This window comes from Neolamprologus brichardi, chromosome 11 (genome assembly GCF_056152115.1).
Source record: "Neolamprologus brichardi isolate AB-2024 chromosome 11, ASM5615211v1, whole genome shotgun sequence".
NCBI classification, from domain to species: domain Eukaryota; kingdom Metazoa; phylum Chordata; class Actinopteri; order Cichliformes; family Cichlidae; genus Neolamprologus; species Neolamprologus brichardi.
In genome coordinates, this window is record NC_142114.1 from 25,478,693 (window position 1) to 25,496,376 (window position 17,684).

The following is a 17,684-nucleotide window of genomic DNA, read 5'->3' on the forward strand; positions in this document are numbered from 1 at the left end:
TAAAAACTGGAATACTAGATAACTAGGTCTATGGTGCAGGCCAGTTTATGAGTGTGTGCAGAGGGATGTGACCTTTATATGAACTGATGTGAGTCTCATACAGAGCATTAAAAGGCAAGTAGTATTGTTAATGATATGCATCACATCCAATGCAATATGCAATCCATGTTTTTAATATGTTAAAGCTTTTTGTGTCACTTTTGCTAAGCATCAAAATAAAGCTACTAAGTGTATTACAGGAAATAACACAGCCACAGTGAAGTCACAAGCCCTGGTACCCCTACAGTCAGAGCCAAGCCTGGATAAATGAGGAGGGCTGCATCGGGCATAAAATATAGAATAGAGGAAAATGATATGCTGGGGTTACCTCACAAAGCGATCAGCTGAAATAAGAAGTTGAAAATGAGTAATTTAAAAAAAAAACATCTTCAGAGTGTTGCATCACAGATTCTTTGTTCTGATTCAAGGAAGACAAAATGGATATCACTGCTGTCTTTTCATTTTCTGTCACTTTACTAACAAGACCGCTTGTCGCGGCTAATTGCTTCCTGAACTCTGCTCTTTATACACAACTGCAGCGTTTTGGAAACGTCAGCCATCAATCCTGGCTGCTCTGCATGTCCACGACACACTCATGCCAGCTCAGATAGAAGATATGATGCAATATATAAAATCACATCACTTTCTGTGCTTTCTTATAAAACCTGGAGTGCATGTGCAAACTCTGAACATGTAACAAGCACCAAGGCTAACTGTATATGAGCTGCAAGGTGGCATGAAGAGATGAAGGCTGCTTCTATGTGCTGAGTTTAGACACTATTGTCTAAATTGGCTCCACTGGAAATCAAACACTGCGCCGAGTATGAAATCATTATCCAGAAATAATGAATAGACAGTACAAATGATGATAACATCTACAAATTAGAGCTGGTAATGAAAGACTACGTTCACTCTCAATGGACACAGACACACACATGCATGCATGGTCAGTAGGTGGAGGACCACCAGACTTGGCAAGAAATGTAAGCATTAGCCAAAAATCCAACCAACATTTTGAACTTAATGGAATTCAAAGCGCGATCGCACATTATGCCCGTGATATGAACACACTGTTCAGTGGATGTGTGTGGTTTCCATGGAGACCAAAAGGTGGAGGATGAGCGAGTGCAAAGCCATTGTTCACCAACAACCAGAGCATAGACGGAGTAAATTTTGTGTTGCTTGCTTTTTACAATAAAGAGGCTGGACTGGGTTAGTGGAGTCATGGAGGGAGGATTTGGCTTGAAGATTAACCCAGTGCACATCAAAGATAATCTGTCAACATGCAGATATGTGTCAGCAGGCCAGAAGAGAAGAGATACTGAGAGAGGAGGGGGGGAGATGAAGGGAGAGCATAAGATGAGGAAAGGCTGCGTAGATTCATGAGTTTCATTACAGAAACAAGCGCTGGACACCGTTACGCCATCCATCACATATCAACCACCTGAAATGCTCATAGGGGATGGGACGACGGGAGAGACGGCGACATAAAAGTGTTAAACACACAAGAGGGAGGAGGATTGCAAATGGCCACCGGAGAAAAAGACGACAGGAAATGAGTGACGAGTTTCTAGTCGGCTGTCATCGTCTCAGCACAGTTGGCCTTGGTCATCTGAGCATCAGTCACAGATGTGGGGCAAGCTGCTGCCTCCTTATTCACCGGTGAAGCGAGAAGATGTGATGATGATGATGATGATGTGCGTGTATGTGTGGATGGAGAAGGAGGAGGGGGAAGGACTGTTAGCCCAAGGTTGTTTTATGTTGTCTGCACCACATCAGCTGACCTATTTTTGTTATCCATCCACTTAAGGTTGAGCTGACACCAAATGCCTGCTATAGTGTGGACAAAAGACCCTAAATGAGTTATTGGTACTCAAGTTGAGTTTAAGGTGATCAAACTGTATTTTATTACCCTAAAATTCTTAGCTTGACGCACAAAGCTGATGATGAACAACAGCTGCTGAGCGAATTATATTTTCTTACTGACAATCGAGGGCTTAAGAGGTTGAATCATTAACTCATTAGCACCTGGTGCTAAACTAATATGGTGAATTTGGGAAAGAATACATGTGTTCATCATGTTTAGCTCAAAGCAGTGCTGCCCCTACACTCTAAAACAGATGATAGTGTAGCTGGGAAGAGATTTTTTTAATGATTCCACTGCAATAACTGGTGATTAATATTGCCAAAAAGATTTAAGGTTGGAGTCGTGATGTAATATTAATACACACCTTTAAGGGAACTGCTTAATATTCTGAAAAATGTGCATACAGCAAAGACACCACTGAGTTACTGCGCCCAGATTAGAAATAGTTCCAGCAAATAATTTTAGAGATGCATGTAGTTGAATGTTTTTAAATTTTAGGGGGGAAAAGTTCCAGTCGTCCTAGAAAGCCTTGCAGCATTATTAATCCTCACATATAACTTTGCTTGGGATAAATACATTTCAAAAAATATTCATTTAAATGAATCTAAAGCTCTATCATCAATGTGCATTACATTGCATGGGTAAGGTTTTAAAAACTTTTACAATCTTTTAAAAACTGGTTTTCATCATCACACTTTAGTGTGACAAAGCAGGAGAAACCGCCTGCTTGCATCCATGACATTAGTGCGGGAAACTGGAACAAAGGCTGCTGAATGAAATGACATAATTTGGTCGGAGGGTTAAGTCATTATTTTTGTTCGGCTGCTGCTGAATGTGTAGAAAGCTTCCAGACACATTTATGGATTTTGCTCAGTATTAAACAGGCGGACAATAAAATATGTGGCTTTAACCTCACAATCACACTCCATGAATTTCAGTGAGCGTTATGAAAAGAATCAGCCAGATTATATTAGATTATAACGCCAGACTGATTCCATCTCGTGCACGCTCCTGCATTATTAATCTGACAGCGATGTAGCTCGGCCGTGCGCAATGAATCTCAGACAAAGACACACAGACACACACAGAGGCAGAGAGCTTTCTTGTCTTTTTTAATGTTTTTCCCCTTCCTCTCTGTGTATCAGAATGTCCGTTCAGATCCCTTCATGAATTATTCATCAGGTCCCCCCCGGCCCTAATCCTCGCCTTTGTGTCGCTGTAGTGCCAGTGCGCCTCCGGGGAACCGGTTTACTGCATCGACTGGACGCTGTCATTGCCACAAATCTCTAAATTCTCCCAAAAATGTTCCTGCTGCTGCTTAATGTGTGCCCGCAGTGCTCAAAGTGATGATTTACTGAGTTGATTTGTCGGTGACTGACGTCCAAAATGCCGCCGTGTCGGTGCATCGGCATGTCTTTAAAGCTGGAGCCAGTTAAACGGTTTTTAAACCCTCCCCTGCTGCATGATGACTTACAGTGCTTGCAACACTGAACACTGCGAACATACAGTCGTATACTTCTATGACATCCCCATATAAGCCCTTCCACAGACTCACGGTAATATTTTCACTTATGTCTTAACACCTCCTCTTGCGCCGTGTCCGTATCACATGGGTTTATATTGACCCAGTTGTTGCCTCCTCTGGTGTTTCCATAATATATTCACGAGGACTTAAATTGCCGACTCGTGCGTTTATCCTGACCTGATTTTGCTTTATGCCATTTTTGTTTCTCGTAGCATCTCCATGACATCCCCACTGGGACCTGTGTTCAATGGTGAGCTTTCCGTGACCTAATCAGGACATTTTCTCTCCTAAAATGTAAAGATTCACACGAAATTGCACAGGAAGCCCTACAGCGTGATGTCCAGGTGACAGCTGTTTTACTGTCAATAAAATGTATATATTTATTTAACATAAAGCCCATTTTCGACGACGCATCCTCCGAAATCAGATTTATTTCAGATTGCATTGATTAGAAAATGACCAATAAAACGTTATTAATATGGCACCCAACTGTAGTGTTGCCTAACCTACAATCAGAGCCTCACTGACCTCCTTTCTGGCTGCCCTGTGGGAGTGTGTTAAGGTACCCTGAATCCACAGAAGGGACTTGCTGCAGCAGCAAGAAATTTAACAAAAAAAAAGAAAGAAAGAAAGGAAAAACGGGGGAAAAAAGAAAAATCAAGGAATAAAACATTTTGAGGTGATTAAACTGGACAGTGAAGGGCAGTTTCTTACCGCGGACAGACAACGGGATCAAGTGCAGAGCCAGGACGCACGACAGCAGCGTTAGTCTCCAGCATCCCGTGCAAAAGATCGCTTGCTTCTCCTGCATCCTTGCTGTAGAGTGATAGGCTTTGATGGTCAGACGAAAGAAGAGAGAATCCTTTTTGTTATAATGTTAATAACAAGAGAGTTCGGTGGAGGTTGCAAAAAGTAATCCGGACAAGTGGAGCTGCTGATTTGCGTGCGGTCTAGACTCAAGCCTCCCCGCGCTTCTCCTCCATAGCCGCTTGGTCTCAGCTGTCTCCGCGTATCTGCTCCGTTCTTTCACTCGCTTGTTCAACGCAGTGAGGCTGGTTACGGCTCCATCGCCAAAAAGCGGCGGTCGGAGACGGCGGTGGTGGGGTGGTGGTGGTGGTGGAGGCGGGGGTTACTTTTGGGGGAGTAGACGCACGCCGTGGCTCGGCTTAGCTCGGAACGGATTGGTGCTTTGGGCACTTTGTGACTGAGAAGGGAACAAACGTACGGCGGTGTGCAGTGCGCTCGGCAGCCTTCTCATCATCTGGGGAGGAGAAAAAAGGGCCGGTGATGCCCCCCTCCTCTTCTTCCCTACGCCCCCATCCTCATCCCTCCTCCCTTCCCTCCCTCGTTCATTTTCACTTGAAATCTCCCTACTCCTACTCCCCTCATCCTCCGGTTTCCTAAAACTTTCCCCGACTTTTTCTATCACCAAAGCCCATTTATCCATCTTGCTTATTCATAAAACATTTTGTCTCCCCCCATGTATACATCTCCTACAATATTCTTCCTTCAGCTTCTTTTAATTGGCAGAAAAAGGTCTCCATCCTTCCCTCACATTCCATTTCGCCCCCTTTCCAGACCCTAAACCTCTACTTTTGCCCATTATTGCTGCCATCCTTACAATTTTCTCTGGCATTATTTTCCTCCTCACTAAGTCAAAAAAATCTTAAAACACAAACAGAACAGAGCAAGATGTATGGTAAAAGTTCAAAACAGTTAAAACACTATGGATAATAATCTGTGCTTGACATAAATTGAAGTTCGCACAGCCCAGGCAGCTACAGGTTTAGTTTATGATTCCTAAAGAAGTGCTTTGACATCTAGGGGAAGTATCCATCCCCAAGTTATCAGCTAATCAGCTTTAGTAACTCACTAACTGATGGTACATTTACTGCACACATTTAGCTTGGAGGACAGATTCAGTCTCCTTCACTGAGCAAAGAGGCCTACTACACCTGACGCTGGTCTTTTGTTGCCTAAGCATCTCCCACTAACACGCCAACCATTCCCAGTACTGCTGAATCTCCCACAGGCCACATAAATCTGATGGACTGCACTTTCCTCAAGCTTTTTTTTAATATATGCTTTAATCCTGGCAGCTTCCTCTTCTTCAAACGTCTTGTCTTTGTCTCTCTTCTTTCTAAATCCATCCTCTCTCAAATCACATTCCCTCCTTTCTCCTTTCATTTTGAACTTTTTTCTCTACTTCCTCATCCTCAGACACTTGCCCTTTCCCCTTTTTTCTGAAAACAAGTGAATCCTTTTCTGGGTGACTCTTTTCTTCCTCTCCCAACTTTTCCACCTCATTTCACTCTTTTTTAAGGTCAACATGGAATGTTGTCTTCCCATTGTTGATGGTTTATTCTTTCCATACTGTTTCATTCACCTCTCTTCATCACCCCCTCTTCTTAATGCCTTTGTTTTTTGTCCTTCTTCCTCTGACTCATTACACATACATTAATTCATGTATTTATTGCAGAATATATCTCATTCTTCATTTTTCCAAAAACCTTTCCCATTCTTCCTAAACCTTTTATTCTCATTCTTTAAGAAAGTTTCCCTCCTCTTCTTCACTGATTAATCATCCAGCATCATTCAAAGCCTCCTTTTCCTTCAATAAACATTTTCTTCGATTTGAGAGTCAAAGTTTTCCTCATCCAACACTCTTCCATTCCCACTTTTCTTTTTCTAAACTTTTCATCACCTCCACCCTCCTTCCAACCCTTTTCCACAGGTTGTGGTCATTTGCTATTCATCTGATCATGCTGGATCTCAATAGGAGTGCACTCTTCACTCTGGCCACTTTTTTTCCGACGAAGGAGATCAGTCACTATCAAAGGAGCTTTACTTTCCTTTGTTCACTGCATATGCGTGTCTCAGAGAGGTAGTTTGAGATCATGTTAAAAAAAAGTGTAGTGCAGTCAAAACAACTAGCTTTGTTTGATGGTGTGACACAGAGACTCAAACAAAAGAGGGGGAGTAGGCCTAGAGGAGGGATGGGGGTGTCTGCGGTGAAAAGAGGGGGATGCACATGGTGATGAATGCCCAAGGGCCTTGGGGGTAATGATCGCGGTGGGGGTCGTGGGCATTCTTCCACACAAAAACAGCATAAAGGAAGAGAGCGAGGCTGGGCAACAGGAGGTGTTTTGTGCTTGTGTGTGCATGTGTATTTATATTTATACATGTATGTGTGTGTTCCTGTAACTCTACTTGGCTGCTTATGTGCATCTGTGCATTTGAAAGCAGCAGCAATGGCAGATTTTTGGATTTTTTACTAAATGTTTAGCAGAATAGAAAATGTGTGCAGTGAATTGTGAAAAGTGGGTCACGAGGACAACTTGGCGGCTTTGATTTAAATAATATAAAATATTACAGATCCAGCATGTAACAAAAACCTATCCTCAACCAAAATACTCTTCATCTCCTTCCACCTCCTGCAATGACCCACAGAAGCTTCAGTGTACTCATGACCACAACAATAATACATCCACACTGCTGACCTTTCTGTTCATTTCAGCTTTCATCTGATTTTCTGGGCGACTGCTTTATCTATTCCACTGTGTGATGCCACTGACAGCAATGCTGGACAGACAAGAAACAACAACAATTGCCCTATCTGGTATGAAAATTCATTTCTGGTACATTTCAGAACAATCTTTCACCAAAACGAGATATCTCCCAAGTCTAATAAACTGGTTTATTTGCCTTTTCACCAGTGTTTTCTTCATCTCATTCAGCTGTTTGTATTAATGTTGTCAGTTGGCAGGCTGAATTATTGGTCCAAAATTCATCATTTTTATAAACTAATGATTTTGGAAGATGCAATAAAGGAGAACTAAGGTGTGCAAAGCAAGATTTCCATGCTAACAGTCTAAGCATGCTGGTGTTTCATGGGTATCATGCCCATAGTTTAGCAGGATAACATTTCAGATATGGCCTATGGTGAATATGTAGCATTAGAGTTAGAATGAATCCTAATCAGGACCAAATCTCAAAGGAGAAAAACTAAAGAGCTCCATTTCACAGATTTTTGTTTTCTCCACATTGTGAAGAGGTAGCCTTAAGTTACCAACAATGAAGAGATTCACATTTTGGCAGATGTAGGTCAAGTAATTAATTAATAGAAAGGTAAGTAATAGTAAGAAACAAAAAGGATTAGGTACTATGCTGCTCTGATGAGTACTGCTTCATTTTCAATTTTTTTTATTGAGGAAACTCGAGCACAGCACTGTTGTCCTCGGGATTCCCATATACTTGTTTGCCATTCACCCAGGGACCATTTTTGACCCGAGGACAACACAAGGGTTCCAATAGAACAAATTCCACAGAAAGCCCTACAGCAAGAAACCAGAGTTTGGTGACTATTTCATGGTTTGCTGTGACTTTCAGGCAGCTGTTGGGCACCAGATCTCGTGGAAATCTTTCCAAGAGTTGTTTTGATAATTGAATCAAAACAGCAAATGATCGACCTCATGATAGCACTCGAGGAACAAAAAGTCAATAAGATAAGAGGATTCTTACTCTGGACGCTCAAAATGTCCTCAATGTAATGTATGCATCATTTAAATCTAGATCGGTGTGTAGAAACAGCACTGAGATAAAGTCACACAAGTAAATATGGCAATTTCATAAAGCGCAAACTCATAAATCTGCTGTGAAAGGAGAATGTTCATTAAATTAGGATTAAAAATATAATTTAATATTTTTAATGTAATATTTAAATTAAAAATATTAAATGGTGGTGACTCAAATTTCCCGTGTGCATCAGTCGGAAACCCAGCTATTCATGAAAGTTTAATTGATCGCTGAAATTGTTGTTGAATTTCTAGTCAACAGGCTACTTGTTTACGTAATTAAAAGTCTTCAAATGTACAAGAACTGGTATCGCAGAAACTCCAACACAGTTTCTTTGGCAGCTGCAAACAAAACGTGTATCGATAGTAAGGTCTGATGTCTTCTGTTACAACGGGATAACCTTCATGTTCACTGTAAACAAGCACACAGATTAGGAACTACACATGAACATCAGCCTAATTCTGTCTGGACGTGTGGCATTTCCCACTGTTTTAGGGTCAATGCTTTCTACTATCGCGTACGTATCAGGGTCACGTGCTGTTGTTATGACAGTCCGGGCGCTTCTGTGTTATTAAACAGGAAACGGTGCTCATCAACACACAGATTAGGCCCATTTAATCTCTCGTTCAACCCCTGAAACAAAAGAAGCTTCCACCCCCACCCCCGTCCACCCCCCCGGCTCAGCACCTCTGATGGAATAATAAATGATATGGCATCCTGAGCATTACATTCTTCATCACCCACTCTTGTTTTCCTCCATCCTCCACTTGCTCTGTTGTCACAGTGCAAGCAGAATAATGAGAATCATTTCTAATAAAGTTGAACAAACAACCATTTCCACATTTCCCTGCTGCAGTGTCATTTCCTTATCTAGAAGTTCCAGCCAAGAACAACATTGTCAAAATTTTGAAAGAAAAGAGGAAAATATACACTTTTGGATGACTGGCTGGTCCATAATTCTGGCCCATAATAATAAAGACAGAAATCATTTTAGGACACGTATGAAAATAACTGTGCTGGGGCTTTGGGAGGGGGGGGAGGAGGGGGGGAGGGGGGGGGGGGGGGACACATACCCTGCCAGTTTAAGTCAGCATCTGCACAAGGTAGATGTAGTTGTGACCCATAAAGCAAATTGCTCGCTGGTGGTGTTCCAAACAACTGGAGCTTCCTGAAACAAACGCCACAGCAGTCTTGTGAGTAATTGCAGACCTGGGGTTATTGTATGACCTATATCTCCATACATGCAGCGTAAATTTTATCCAGTCTCATTAGGTTACTCTGACAAAGGGTGATGAGAGCAGAATCTGGTTTTGAAACCAGGTGAATGCTGCTTGGCATACATGTGAAAATAAGATGCTATTTCCTGACTTATTGTTACTTTTTAGAGTTGATGCTCATTCATTTTCTTGCCTATTTCCTAAAAAAAACATTTGTGGTCCAAAAAGATGAGGAATAATTACTGTGTTTGATATACAGTTTCATTTGCATGAGTTTTGCACATTAAAAACATAAATGCTACAGTGTGACTGTTTTTATTACATATTAAAACACAAACAAATAGTGTACATATTTCAGGAGGGTTTAGGGAACAGTAGTGTTTGAACAATCTGACAGCAGCGGGAGGAAAAGACGTGCAGCGTTGCTCCTTTGAACTCTGTATGTGGAGCATCCGGTCACTGAAGGAGCTGTCCAGTGCTGCCAGAGTTTCATGCAGGGGGAGGGAGGCTTTCTTCCTCAGTGAAGACAGAGAGAGAGCTCTTCTCTCTCCCCACACCTCCGTTATATCCATTGAGCATCCCAGGATAGTGCTGCACCAACAGACCATTGCAAAAGACCCTCAACCAGATAGATACATTTTAAAAAGGCTTATGTCATAAAGTCCCAAATTTACCACGTATTAAGTATTGTTATGATTACACAGTACTTGAAACCTAACAATAATTTGTTGTGTGCTGTTTTGATACTTTATTTTTAGCAGAACAGCGTGGTTCAAAAAACAAACAGAACATTTCAAACATTTCACATTTGTTTCCTGTTTGTAGACTACAGCAGCAATGTATATCTCCAGATGGCGGTTCTCACCCATCTTCACATTTTCATTTACTTATTCTTCGTGAAAATATCTTGAAATCATTCCTGTCAAAAAAGCTTGGATCATCTCTCCCCATGTGGGAGAAATTTTGCTCCTTCTAATTCCAACCTGACATTTAGTATTGCTACTTCTCACGAATGTTTATTGTTTTGTTGCCTTTTGGAGCATTGTCATAGGATTATCTGATAAATATTAAGGCTTGCTGTGAGGAAAAATCATCCAAGAAGTTTGTGCTGCAGTTTTGGTGAATGAAAATGTGTTTTATAGGCACGTAGCACTCATTAGAGGCTGTCTGTGTGATGTAGCTGCATAGTTTATGGACGTAGCTAACCTATGTTAGCAATTTGAGCACTTTGACATGACCCTGACTCATTTCAAATGAGTCAGGGTCATGTCAAAGTGCTAAAATGGTCAAATGAGTCAAATGACCATTTTTCAGATGTGGGTTAGGGGTTCAGATTGCCCTAACTTGGGTAAGGGTTCACACAAAGGTGATTAGCAACTCGATAGCTCAACCCAAGGTTTACCAGTCTAGCTATGAGGATGTTCACAAAAAACATGTAGTGTTTGCAGCATCTTTAAAAGTCATCTTTGCACAGAGGTCTGAGGCATCTTCCACTAATGGTGGCACTGTTTTCCTGTGAACTGACTGTCAGTAAGCGGCAAATTCATACCTGTTGATCTCGAACATGGCCTGCTTCGGAGAACGTTAGGTCAGCTGAACAAGTTACCATGGTGATGGACCCCAAAGGGAAGTGAACTCCCTTCATCATACCGACAACTCAGAGTTAACCCTGAAGTTATCCAGATAAGCTCAAATCCAGCTTCATAGTACAAGCTTCAGGTGCAGTATTGAGTGGATTTGCTTCACAGGGAGAGAATACAACAGGTTTCTTCTACAGGAAATCCACCTGACTCATGTCCAACATGCTCTCAACACCTGACAAAACTAAATCTATCTGTGGCGGAGGTGCGGTCCCAGGTGCAGCTGTAGGGGAGGAGTGGTGCAGTGAGCTCAACGGGGCGGTGCTGGAGACGCAGGTGAGAACAGCTGATGGCGTTTGGACTGATGATGGTTTCCTTCCCCTTTTTTAGTGAGACGGGAGAGGAGCGGAGGGGAAGCTGGAAATCAGCTGAGACCGGAGCTGTCAGACTGTGGACGGTCATAACAAATGAAAACTAGAAATAAACGTGGCATCTGGCGACAAACAACTCTCCGTGTGTGTACGTGTGTGAAGTGCATTTCACACTATCTCAGTGAAAAGATGTTACATTTGTGGTGAACACAGGAACTTGGAAGCTCTGCGGAAATTAAAATTTAATGTACATCACTTCTGTCCTTGTCACGATCATTCAACAGATGTTGTTTCATTTGTAGCCACATACACTCATTCATTTCAGTTAAATTTGAATTATGTACTGCAAATTAATAAAATATATAGAGAAACCAACCAACCATCTCCTGTGAGGAAGTACTTGACACCTGGGCACAAATATCAACCGATTTATCAGGAAGAAACCTCCAGCAGAGCAGGCTCAGTGAGAACAGCCATGTGCTCTGACTAAAGGTTAGGGAAAAGCGAGGATAGAGAAAAGAATGTAGAGAGATGGCAAACAGCATAACAAATACTTGGCAGGTTGGTGGGACCAGTCACCACAGATCGAGTAGTTCCAGAGTGAGAGAGACACGCTTGCCAGAAAGTACAGAGAGGTGGCAGAGAAGAAAAAGAACCAACCAAATCTAAGCTAAATTTAAATAATTTGTTTTCGTTAGTTAATAAGACCCACTAAGAACTATAACACAATTAGATAGAAATGATAAGAAAATCCATGCGGCTGTTTGTTTGAGTCACGAGAGGACTGGGGCCCATTCCATGACAGTGGCATGCCAATTGTATGTAATATAAATTAATTTAAACTGTTAACTTAGGCAAAAGCCAATCAAAATCGAATGTGCAGTTTAAACTCTTATTGAGTTTAGAGTAAAAAATCTCCCTTTCTGTGATTGTTGGGTTTTCTCTGTATGTATTATTGTAGGGTCTATCTTACAATATAAAGCAACTGTTGAGGCAACTGTTGTTGTGATTTGGCGCTATATAAACAGTGTTGGGGAGTAACAGAATACATGTACCGCCGTTACGTATTTAAAATACAAAATATGAGTAACTGTATTCCGTTACAGTTACCGTTTAAAAAGGTGGTATTTAGAATACAGTTACTTTGTTGAAATAAATGGATTACACGGCGGTACTTCCCTGTTTCATATTGTGGCGGGTCAGGCCTGTTTGGGTTTTGTTTGACAGCTACGTTCTGTTGTTCCAGGCGGCAGCGTTACGGTTGCCATGGTTACAGGGTGACGCTCTCTCTCTCTGTGTTTCCTGGGTGAGAGAGGCCTTTTTGTTGTTGTTGTGCTAAGCTAATAGGCAGAATGCTACAGGTATAGCTCTAAAGAATGTAGCATCATAGGCAGTGTAGTCCGTGCTGCAGGGAGAATGGACTGCCATACCCGTTATGTGTCTGTGAGCGAGGGAGGGAGAAAAAGGAAAAGTACGAGCTGTCATCGAGCAAAAACGGGAGCTGGAAGCATGTAAATATAATAACAACCACTGCAGCCAAGAAGAGTCCCTGACGAGCCCAGTTGTAAGTAAGCTATTAAGACTCGACTGTACACCGTGTTCGTGTTTTCCTCCAAAAACAATAAGTTCCGTTGGAGCAGCCTTTCAACGCCTCTCTCTGTCTCTTGCTAGCAAAGTTGACCCAGACAACAAAGTAAAGCTAGTTTTCGGCTACGAGCCCGACACAGAACCCACCATATTAGCCAGAGGTCCCTTTACTAGGGTTCGGAGCCGCGGACCTTCAGTAACAGTAATAAATCACAGCAATAGTACATTCATGTAGTTGTAAACAGCATGATAATATATTAAGTAATCCAAAGTATTCAGAATACGTTACTCTCATTGAGTAACGTAACGGAATACGTTACAGAATACATTTTGGGGCATGTATTCTGTATTCTGTAATGGAATATATTTTAAAAGTAACCTTCCCAACACTGTATATAAATAAACTTGAATTGAATTGAATTGAATTGAATTGTAAAATCCAATGAGGTCAGTGTTGGAAGAAGAAATGCTGTGGATCACAGGAAGTTCCACAGCAGGCCAGAAGTTACAGAAGCTTAACTAAGGGAGGCTTAAGGGTCACCTGATCTAGCCCTATCTAAACTCGTTCCACAGGAAAGGGGTCTGACATCTGAAGGCTTTGTCTCCCATTCTACTTTTGGAAACTCTAGGGAAAAAAAATAAGATTGCAGTCTGAGAGCAAAGTGTTCAATTGATAAGATAGGCGCTAATATGACATCTAATATAATACTATGAGGTCTTAACAATATGATGGGACATGGTTATACAATGTTTTGTGGTGAGTAGAAGGATTTTAAGTTGAAATTTAGATTTTAGAGGAAGCCAATAAAGACAAGTCAAAATATGGGAGAAATATTATCTCTCCCTTCCCTGTCAGTGCTCTCGCTGCAGTGTTTTGGACAAACTGAAAGCTTTTCAGTGAACTTACAGAACAACCCAATAATAATGAATTATAAATGATTCCAAGAGTCCTCACAGTGCTGCTAGGGACCAGGGTAATGCCATCCAACTCAGTATCTGGTTAGACACCATGTTTCTTCAAGGGCCAAGTCTGAAAATTTCAGTTTTGTTTGAATTTAGAAGTAGGAAACTATAGGTCACCCAGGCCTGTATGTCTTTTAAACATGCCTGTAGTTTAACTGCGCTTTATCATCTGGCTTCACAGATAAATATACCTCTTTAAATAGCAATAAAAATTTAGGTTTTGTGTTTTCTAATAACGTTACTTAAGGGACGCATGTATGGAGCAAAGGTTATTGGTCTCAGAACAGGGCCCCATGAAACTCAGTGACACTGCTGAATCTCTGTTTGCCCTTCTGTAAACATCACTGTACACCACTGTCATGTCTGTAAACCTCAGCTTTCATTTTTCTGTCCGTCTGTCACAAATTACCCCGACACTCATCTTCACCCACGTCACCCTGCCTTCACTCTCTTCTTTCCTCTGTTAAACACTGTCTGTTGTTTTGGATGGTTGACCCAAGGTATGGAAACTCGTCCACCTTCAACACCTCAATTCTTTGCATCTTCTCTGCTACATATATTACCTCTCCAGACTCTTGTCCACCTGCTCCCTGCTCTCACTTATGTTGTTGCAAACAACATAGTCCACAGAGACTCCTGTCTGGCCTTATTTGTTAACCTGTCCATCACCAAATAAGAAGGGCCTCAGAGCCGACCCCTGATGTAATCTCATGGCCACCTTGAACCCATCGGTCACCCCTACCGCACACCTGCAGTACCGCAGGTCCTCTCTTGACAGTTTATTATAGGCTTTCTCTAGAAAACACAGTGATGCTTCTTCTGACCTTCTCTATACTTCCCCATTATCACTCTCAAAGCAAACATTGACTCTGTCTCTGCATGAAACCATACTGCTACTTACTGACCATCACGTCTCCTCTTAACTTAGCTTCCGCAACTCTTCCCCATATCTTCAAGGTATGCCTCCTCAGATGTATCCCTCTGTGGTTACTGCACCCCTGCAAATCACTGTCCTCTCTCCTACACATCTTCATATCTCCACAGGCAAGTTATCTAAGCCAGCCGCCTTCCAATTGACTAACTTTCCCTCATTTTCTTCATTCATCAGCGCCTCAAAGCACTCCATCCGTCTTCTCAGCACGCTCACTTTACTTGACATTTCTGTCCTTAATAACCCTAACCTGCTGCAGGTCTATTTCAATCATTAGAATGACTGTAGCAATAAAAATTAATGCAGAGTGAACTGAATCATTGATTTAACCAGAATAAATCCTCATCTGTATATCGCGGTTTAAATCATGACTCAAGTCATCCCTATCACGTCATGCTTTCAGACAACATTGCAGTTTTCAGTCCTCATCACTACATGTGTGTAAAAGTCAGATAAAGGACTATAGTGAAACAATGGCTTTGGGGGAGGAGACAAAAGATGAGAAAGAGAGGAAGGGAAGGGTGCAGTCTTTGTATCACTCCTTCACTCCACCAGCTCCTGTAGTGCTGTGAACAGCTGGCCTACTTTACCCTTCTCCATTTTTTATGATACTCACAGACACTTATTGGCACATACACAGTGCACACACAGGCACAACATTTATGCCCTTTTAAACATGCAGATACAGCAGTCAAATGTCAGCTGTGAAAACAGCATGACCAAATTAATAATAGACAATTATGTGGTTTGCATTATATTTCGACAGTGTACTTTAGACTAGGTAGCTGGGGATCGGTCTGCCAGGGCCTCTGCTCCTGGCTGCCGCCTGGCACACAATGCACTCAACTCCTACGGCGCCTCCTGCGGGTGGTGGGCCTGCAGGAAGATGTGCCCATGTCCCTGTTTCAGGCTGTGCCTGTCCGGGCCTCATGGACTAAGGCCCGGTCCTCAGGCACCCTCCCCAGGCCTAGTTCCAGGGCAGGGCCCCGGTAACCCTATCCCAAACAGGGTGAACTGTTCCCTTGATGTTCTACTCATAGGGGTCTTCTGAATTGCTCTTTGTCTGGTCCCTCAGCCAGGACCAATTTGCCATGGGAGACCCTACCAGAGGGCAAAAGCCCCCAGACAACATAGCCCGTTGGATCCCTGGGACACACAAACCCCTCCACTGCAATACGATATCGATTCAGTGATTTGATGATCAATTTTGTAATCGTATCACCAGACCTGCACCTCCATTGCCAAAGCCGCTTCACTGAGCTGCGATCGCAAGGTGATGAAGGGAGCCACCAGGCTGATGGAGAAGTCTTATCGGGCTTGGTTAGCCTGTGTTGTCTTGGTCGACACGTCTCTACAATGTTGCGTGGAGATCAGGGGCGGTACCTCTGGATTGGCAGACTGGGGTGGTGGTTCCCATTTTTAAGAAGAGGGACCGGAGGGTGTGTTCCAGCTATAACACTCCACAGCCTCCCTGGGAAAGTCTATGCCAGGATGCTGGAGGAGAGGGTCCGTCCATTAGTCGAACCTCGGATACAGGAAGAACAATGTGGTTTTCATCCTGGTCGTGGAACACTGGACCAGCTCTTTATCCTTTCAAGGATACCTGAGGGTGCATGGGAGTTTGCCTAACCAGTCTACATGTGTTTTGTGGACTTGGAGAAGGCATTCGACCGTGTCTCTCAGCGTGTCCTGCAGCAGGTGCTTCGGGAGTATGGGGTGTCTGGCCCGATCCTTATACAACCGTAATAAGGCCTTGGTCCGCATAGCTGGCAATAGGAGTGTTTCAGGTTAGGCTATTGTTGACTACTACTGACTATTGTTGAAGAGTTCCCTTAACTTTTGAGTCAACATCTAAACAGTTTCACTAGCTGCCATATGAAAAATGCTAATCCTACTGCTAGTAGTGACCACAGATTTGTAGTGGCCTAAAATTAACTGTGGGGCGATCGTGGCTCAAGAGTTGGGAGTTCGCCTTGTAATCGGAAGGTTGCCGGTTCAAGCCCCGGCTTGGACAGTCTCGGTCGTTGTGTCCTTGGGCAAGACACCTCATCCGTTGCCTACTGGTGGTGGTCAGAGGGCCCGGTGGCGCCAGTGTCCGGCAGCCTCGCCTCTGTCAGTGCGCCCCAGGGTGGCTGTGGCTACAATGTAGCTTGCCATCACCAGTGTGTGAATGGGTGGATGACTGGATATGTAAAGCGCTATATAAATACAGGCCATTTACAGGCCATTTAAAATTAACTGCAAAACACTTGCAGCTAGCATAGGATTTTAATTTATCTATATACTGGTGCAGCTGGTTGGGGGCTATTGGAGAAAGGCATTTAAAGTCATCACAGAGCGGTGCCAGTGGCCTCACATGGTGACCTGCCAGGCAAACTGCTTGTTGCCACAGGCAGTGTAACAACTGAGCCTTTGCTATGGCAACAGTCTCCTCCAACAAAAGGGCAAAGACCTGTGGCGCTTTCAGCTGGTGCAGGATTTAGAGAGTGTACAAACGGATACACATGGCTCGATGCACTCAGTTTTCAGCAGTGATGAATACACACAAAACTGTTAAAACACAGCAAATATTTTTTTTATTACTTTTTTTATGTTACTGCATGGTTTGGATTACTTGCTATGAGAAAGTTGTGACCTTAAGTCTGACCTTAATTTCAACACCAAACTCTTTTTTGGCCAACTGTGATTATTTCTGAAGCCCTAAAATACTTGGTATCCAAGACACGGTGAGTCATGAGTTTGTAAACTCAGCTGAAAGATGTGCCAAACGTGGATCGCACCAATAAGAAACTGTAGCAACCAAGAACGACAACTTATTAGTAGCACTACACTGCAGCATATGAATAAGGAAAAAACCTCGTGCACTGCAGCTTACTGCACTTAACAAGTAGACATCCCCCCCCCAGCATATCATCTGAGTGTCCACATGAATTTATGTAACAATGTAGTTAAGAAATATGGACAAAGCAACAGAAAAAAAAACACTGCAGTGCATTGAAGCGTTCCTGTTCCTGAATAACGAGTCTGTT

The 17,684-nt window shown here is 42.7% G+C and overlaps 1 protein-coding gene across 8 annotated transcripts in view; it reads right to left on the bottom strand.

Moving 5' to 3' along the window:
- Positions 1 to 4,673, bottom strand: part of cspg5a (chondroitin sulfate proteoglycan 5a) — a 69,742-nt gene extending 65,069 nt beyond the window's left edge. For 2 of the 8 annotated variants that reach the window (XM_035908158.2, XM_006791809.3), the window contains exon 1: positions 4,146 to 4,670. In XM_035908158.2, the coding sequence (XP_035764051.2) occupies positions 4,146 to 4,242 (97 nt within the window). In that variant the 5' untranslated portion in view covers positions 4,243 to 4,670. Of the gene's footprint in view, positions 1 to 4,145 lie in introns of all 8 variants that reach the window. The other 6 variants (XM_006791811.3, XM_006791810.3, XM_087848431.1 and 3 more) reach the window with 5 other exon arrangements.
- Between the last annotated feature and the right edge of the window lie 13,011 nt (positions 4,674 to 17,684).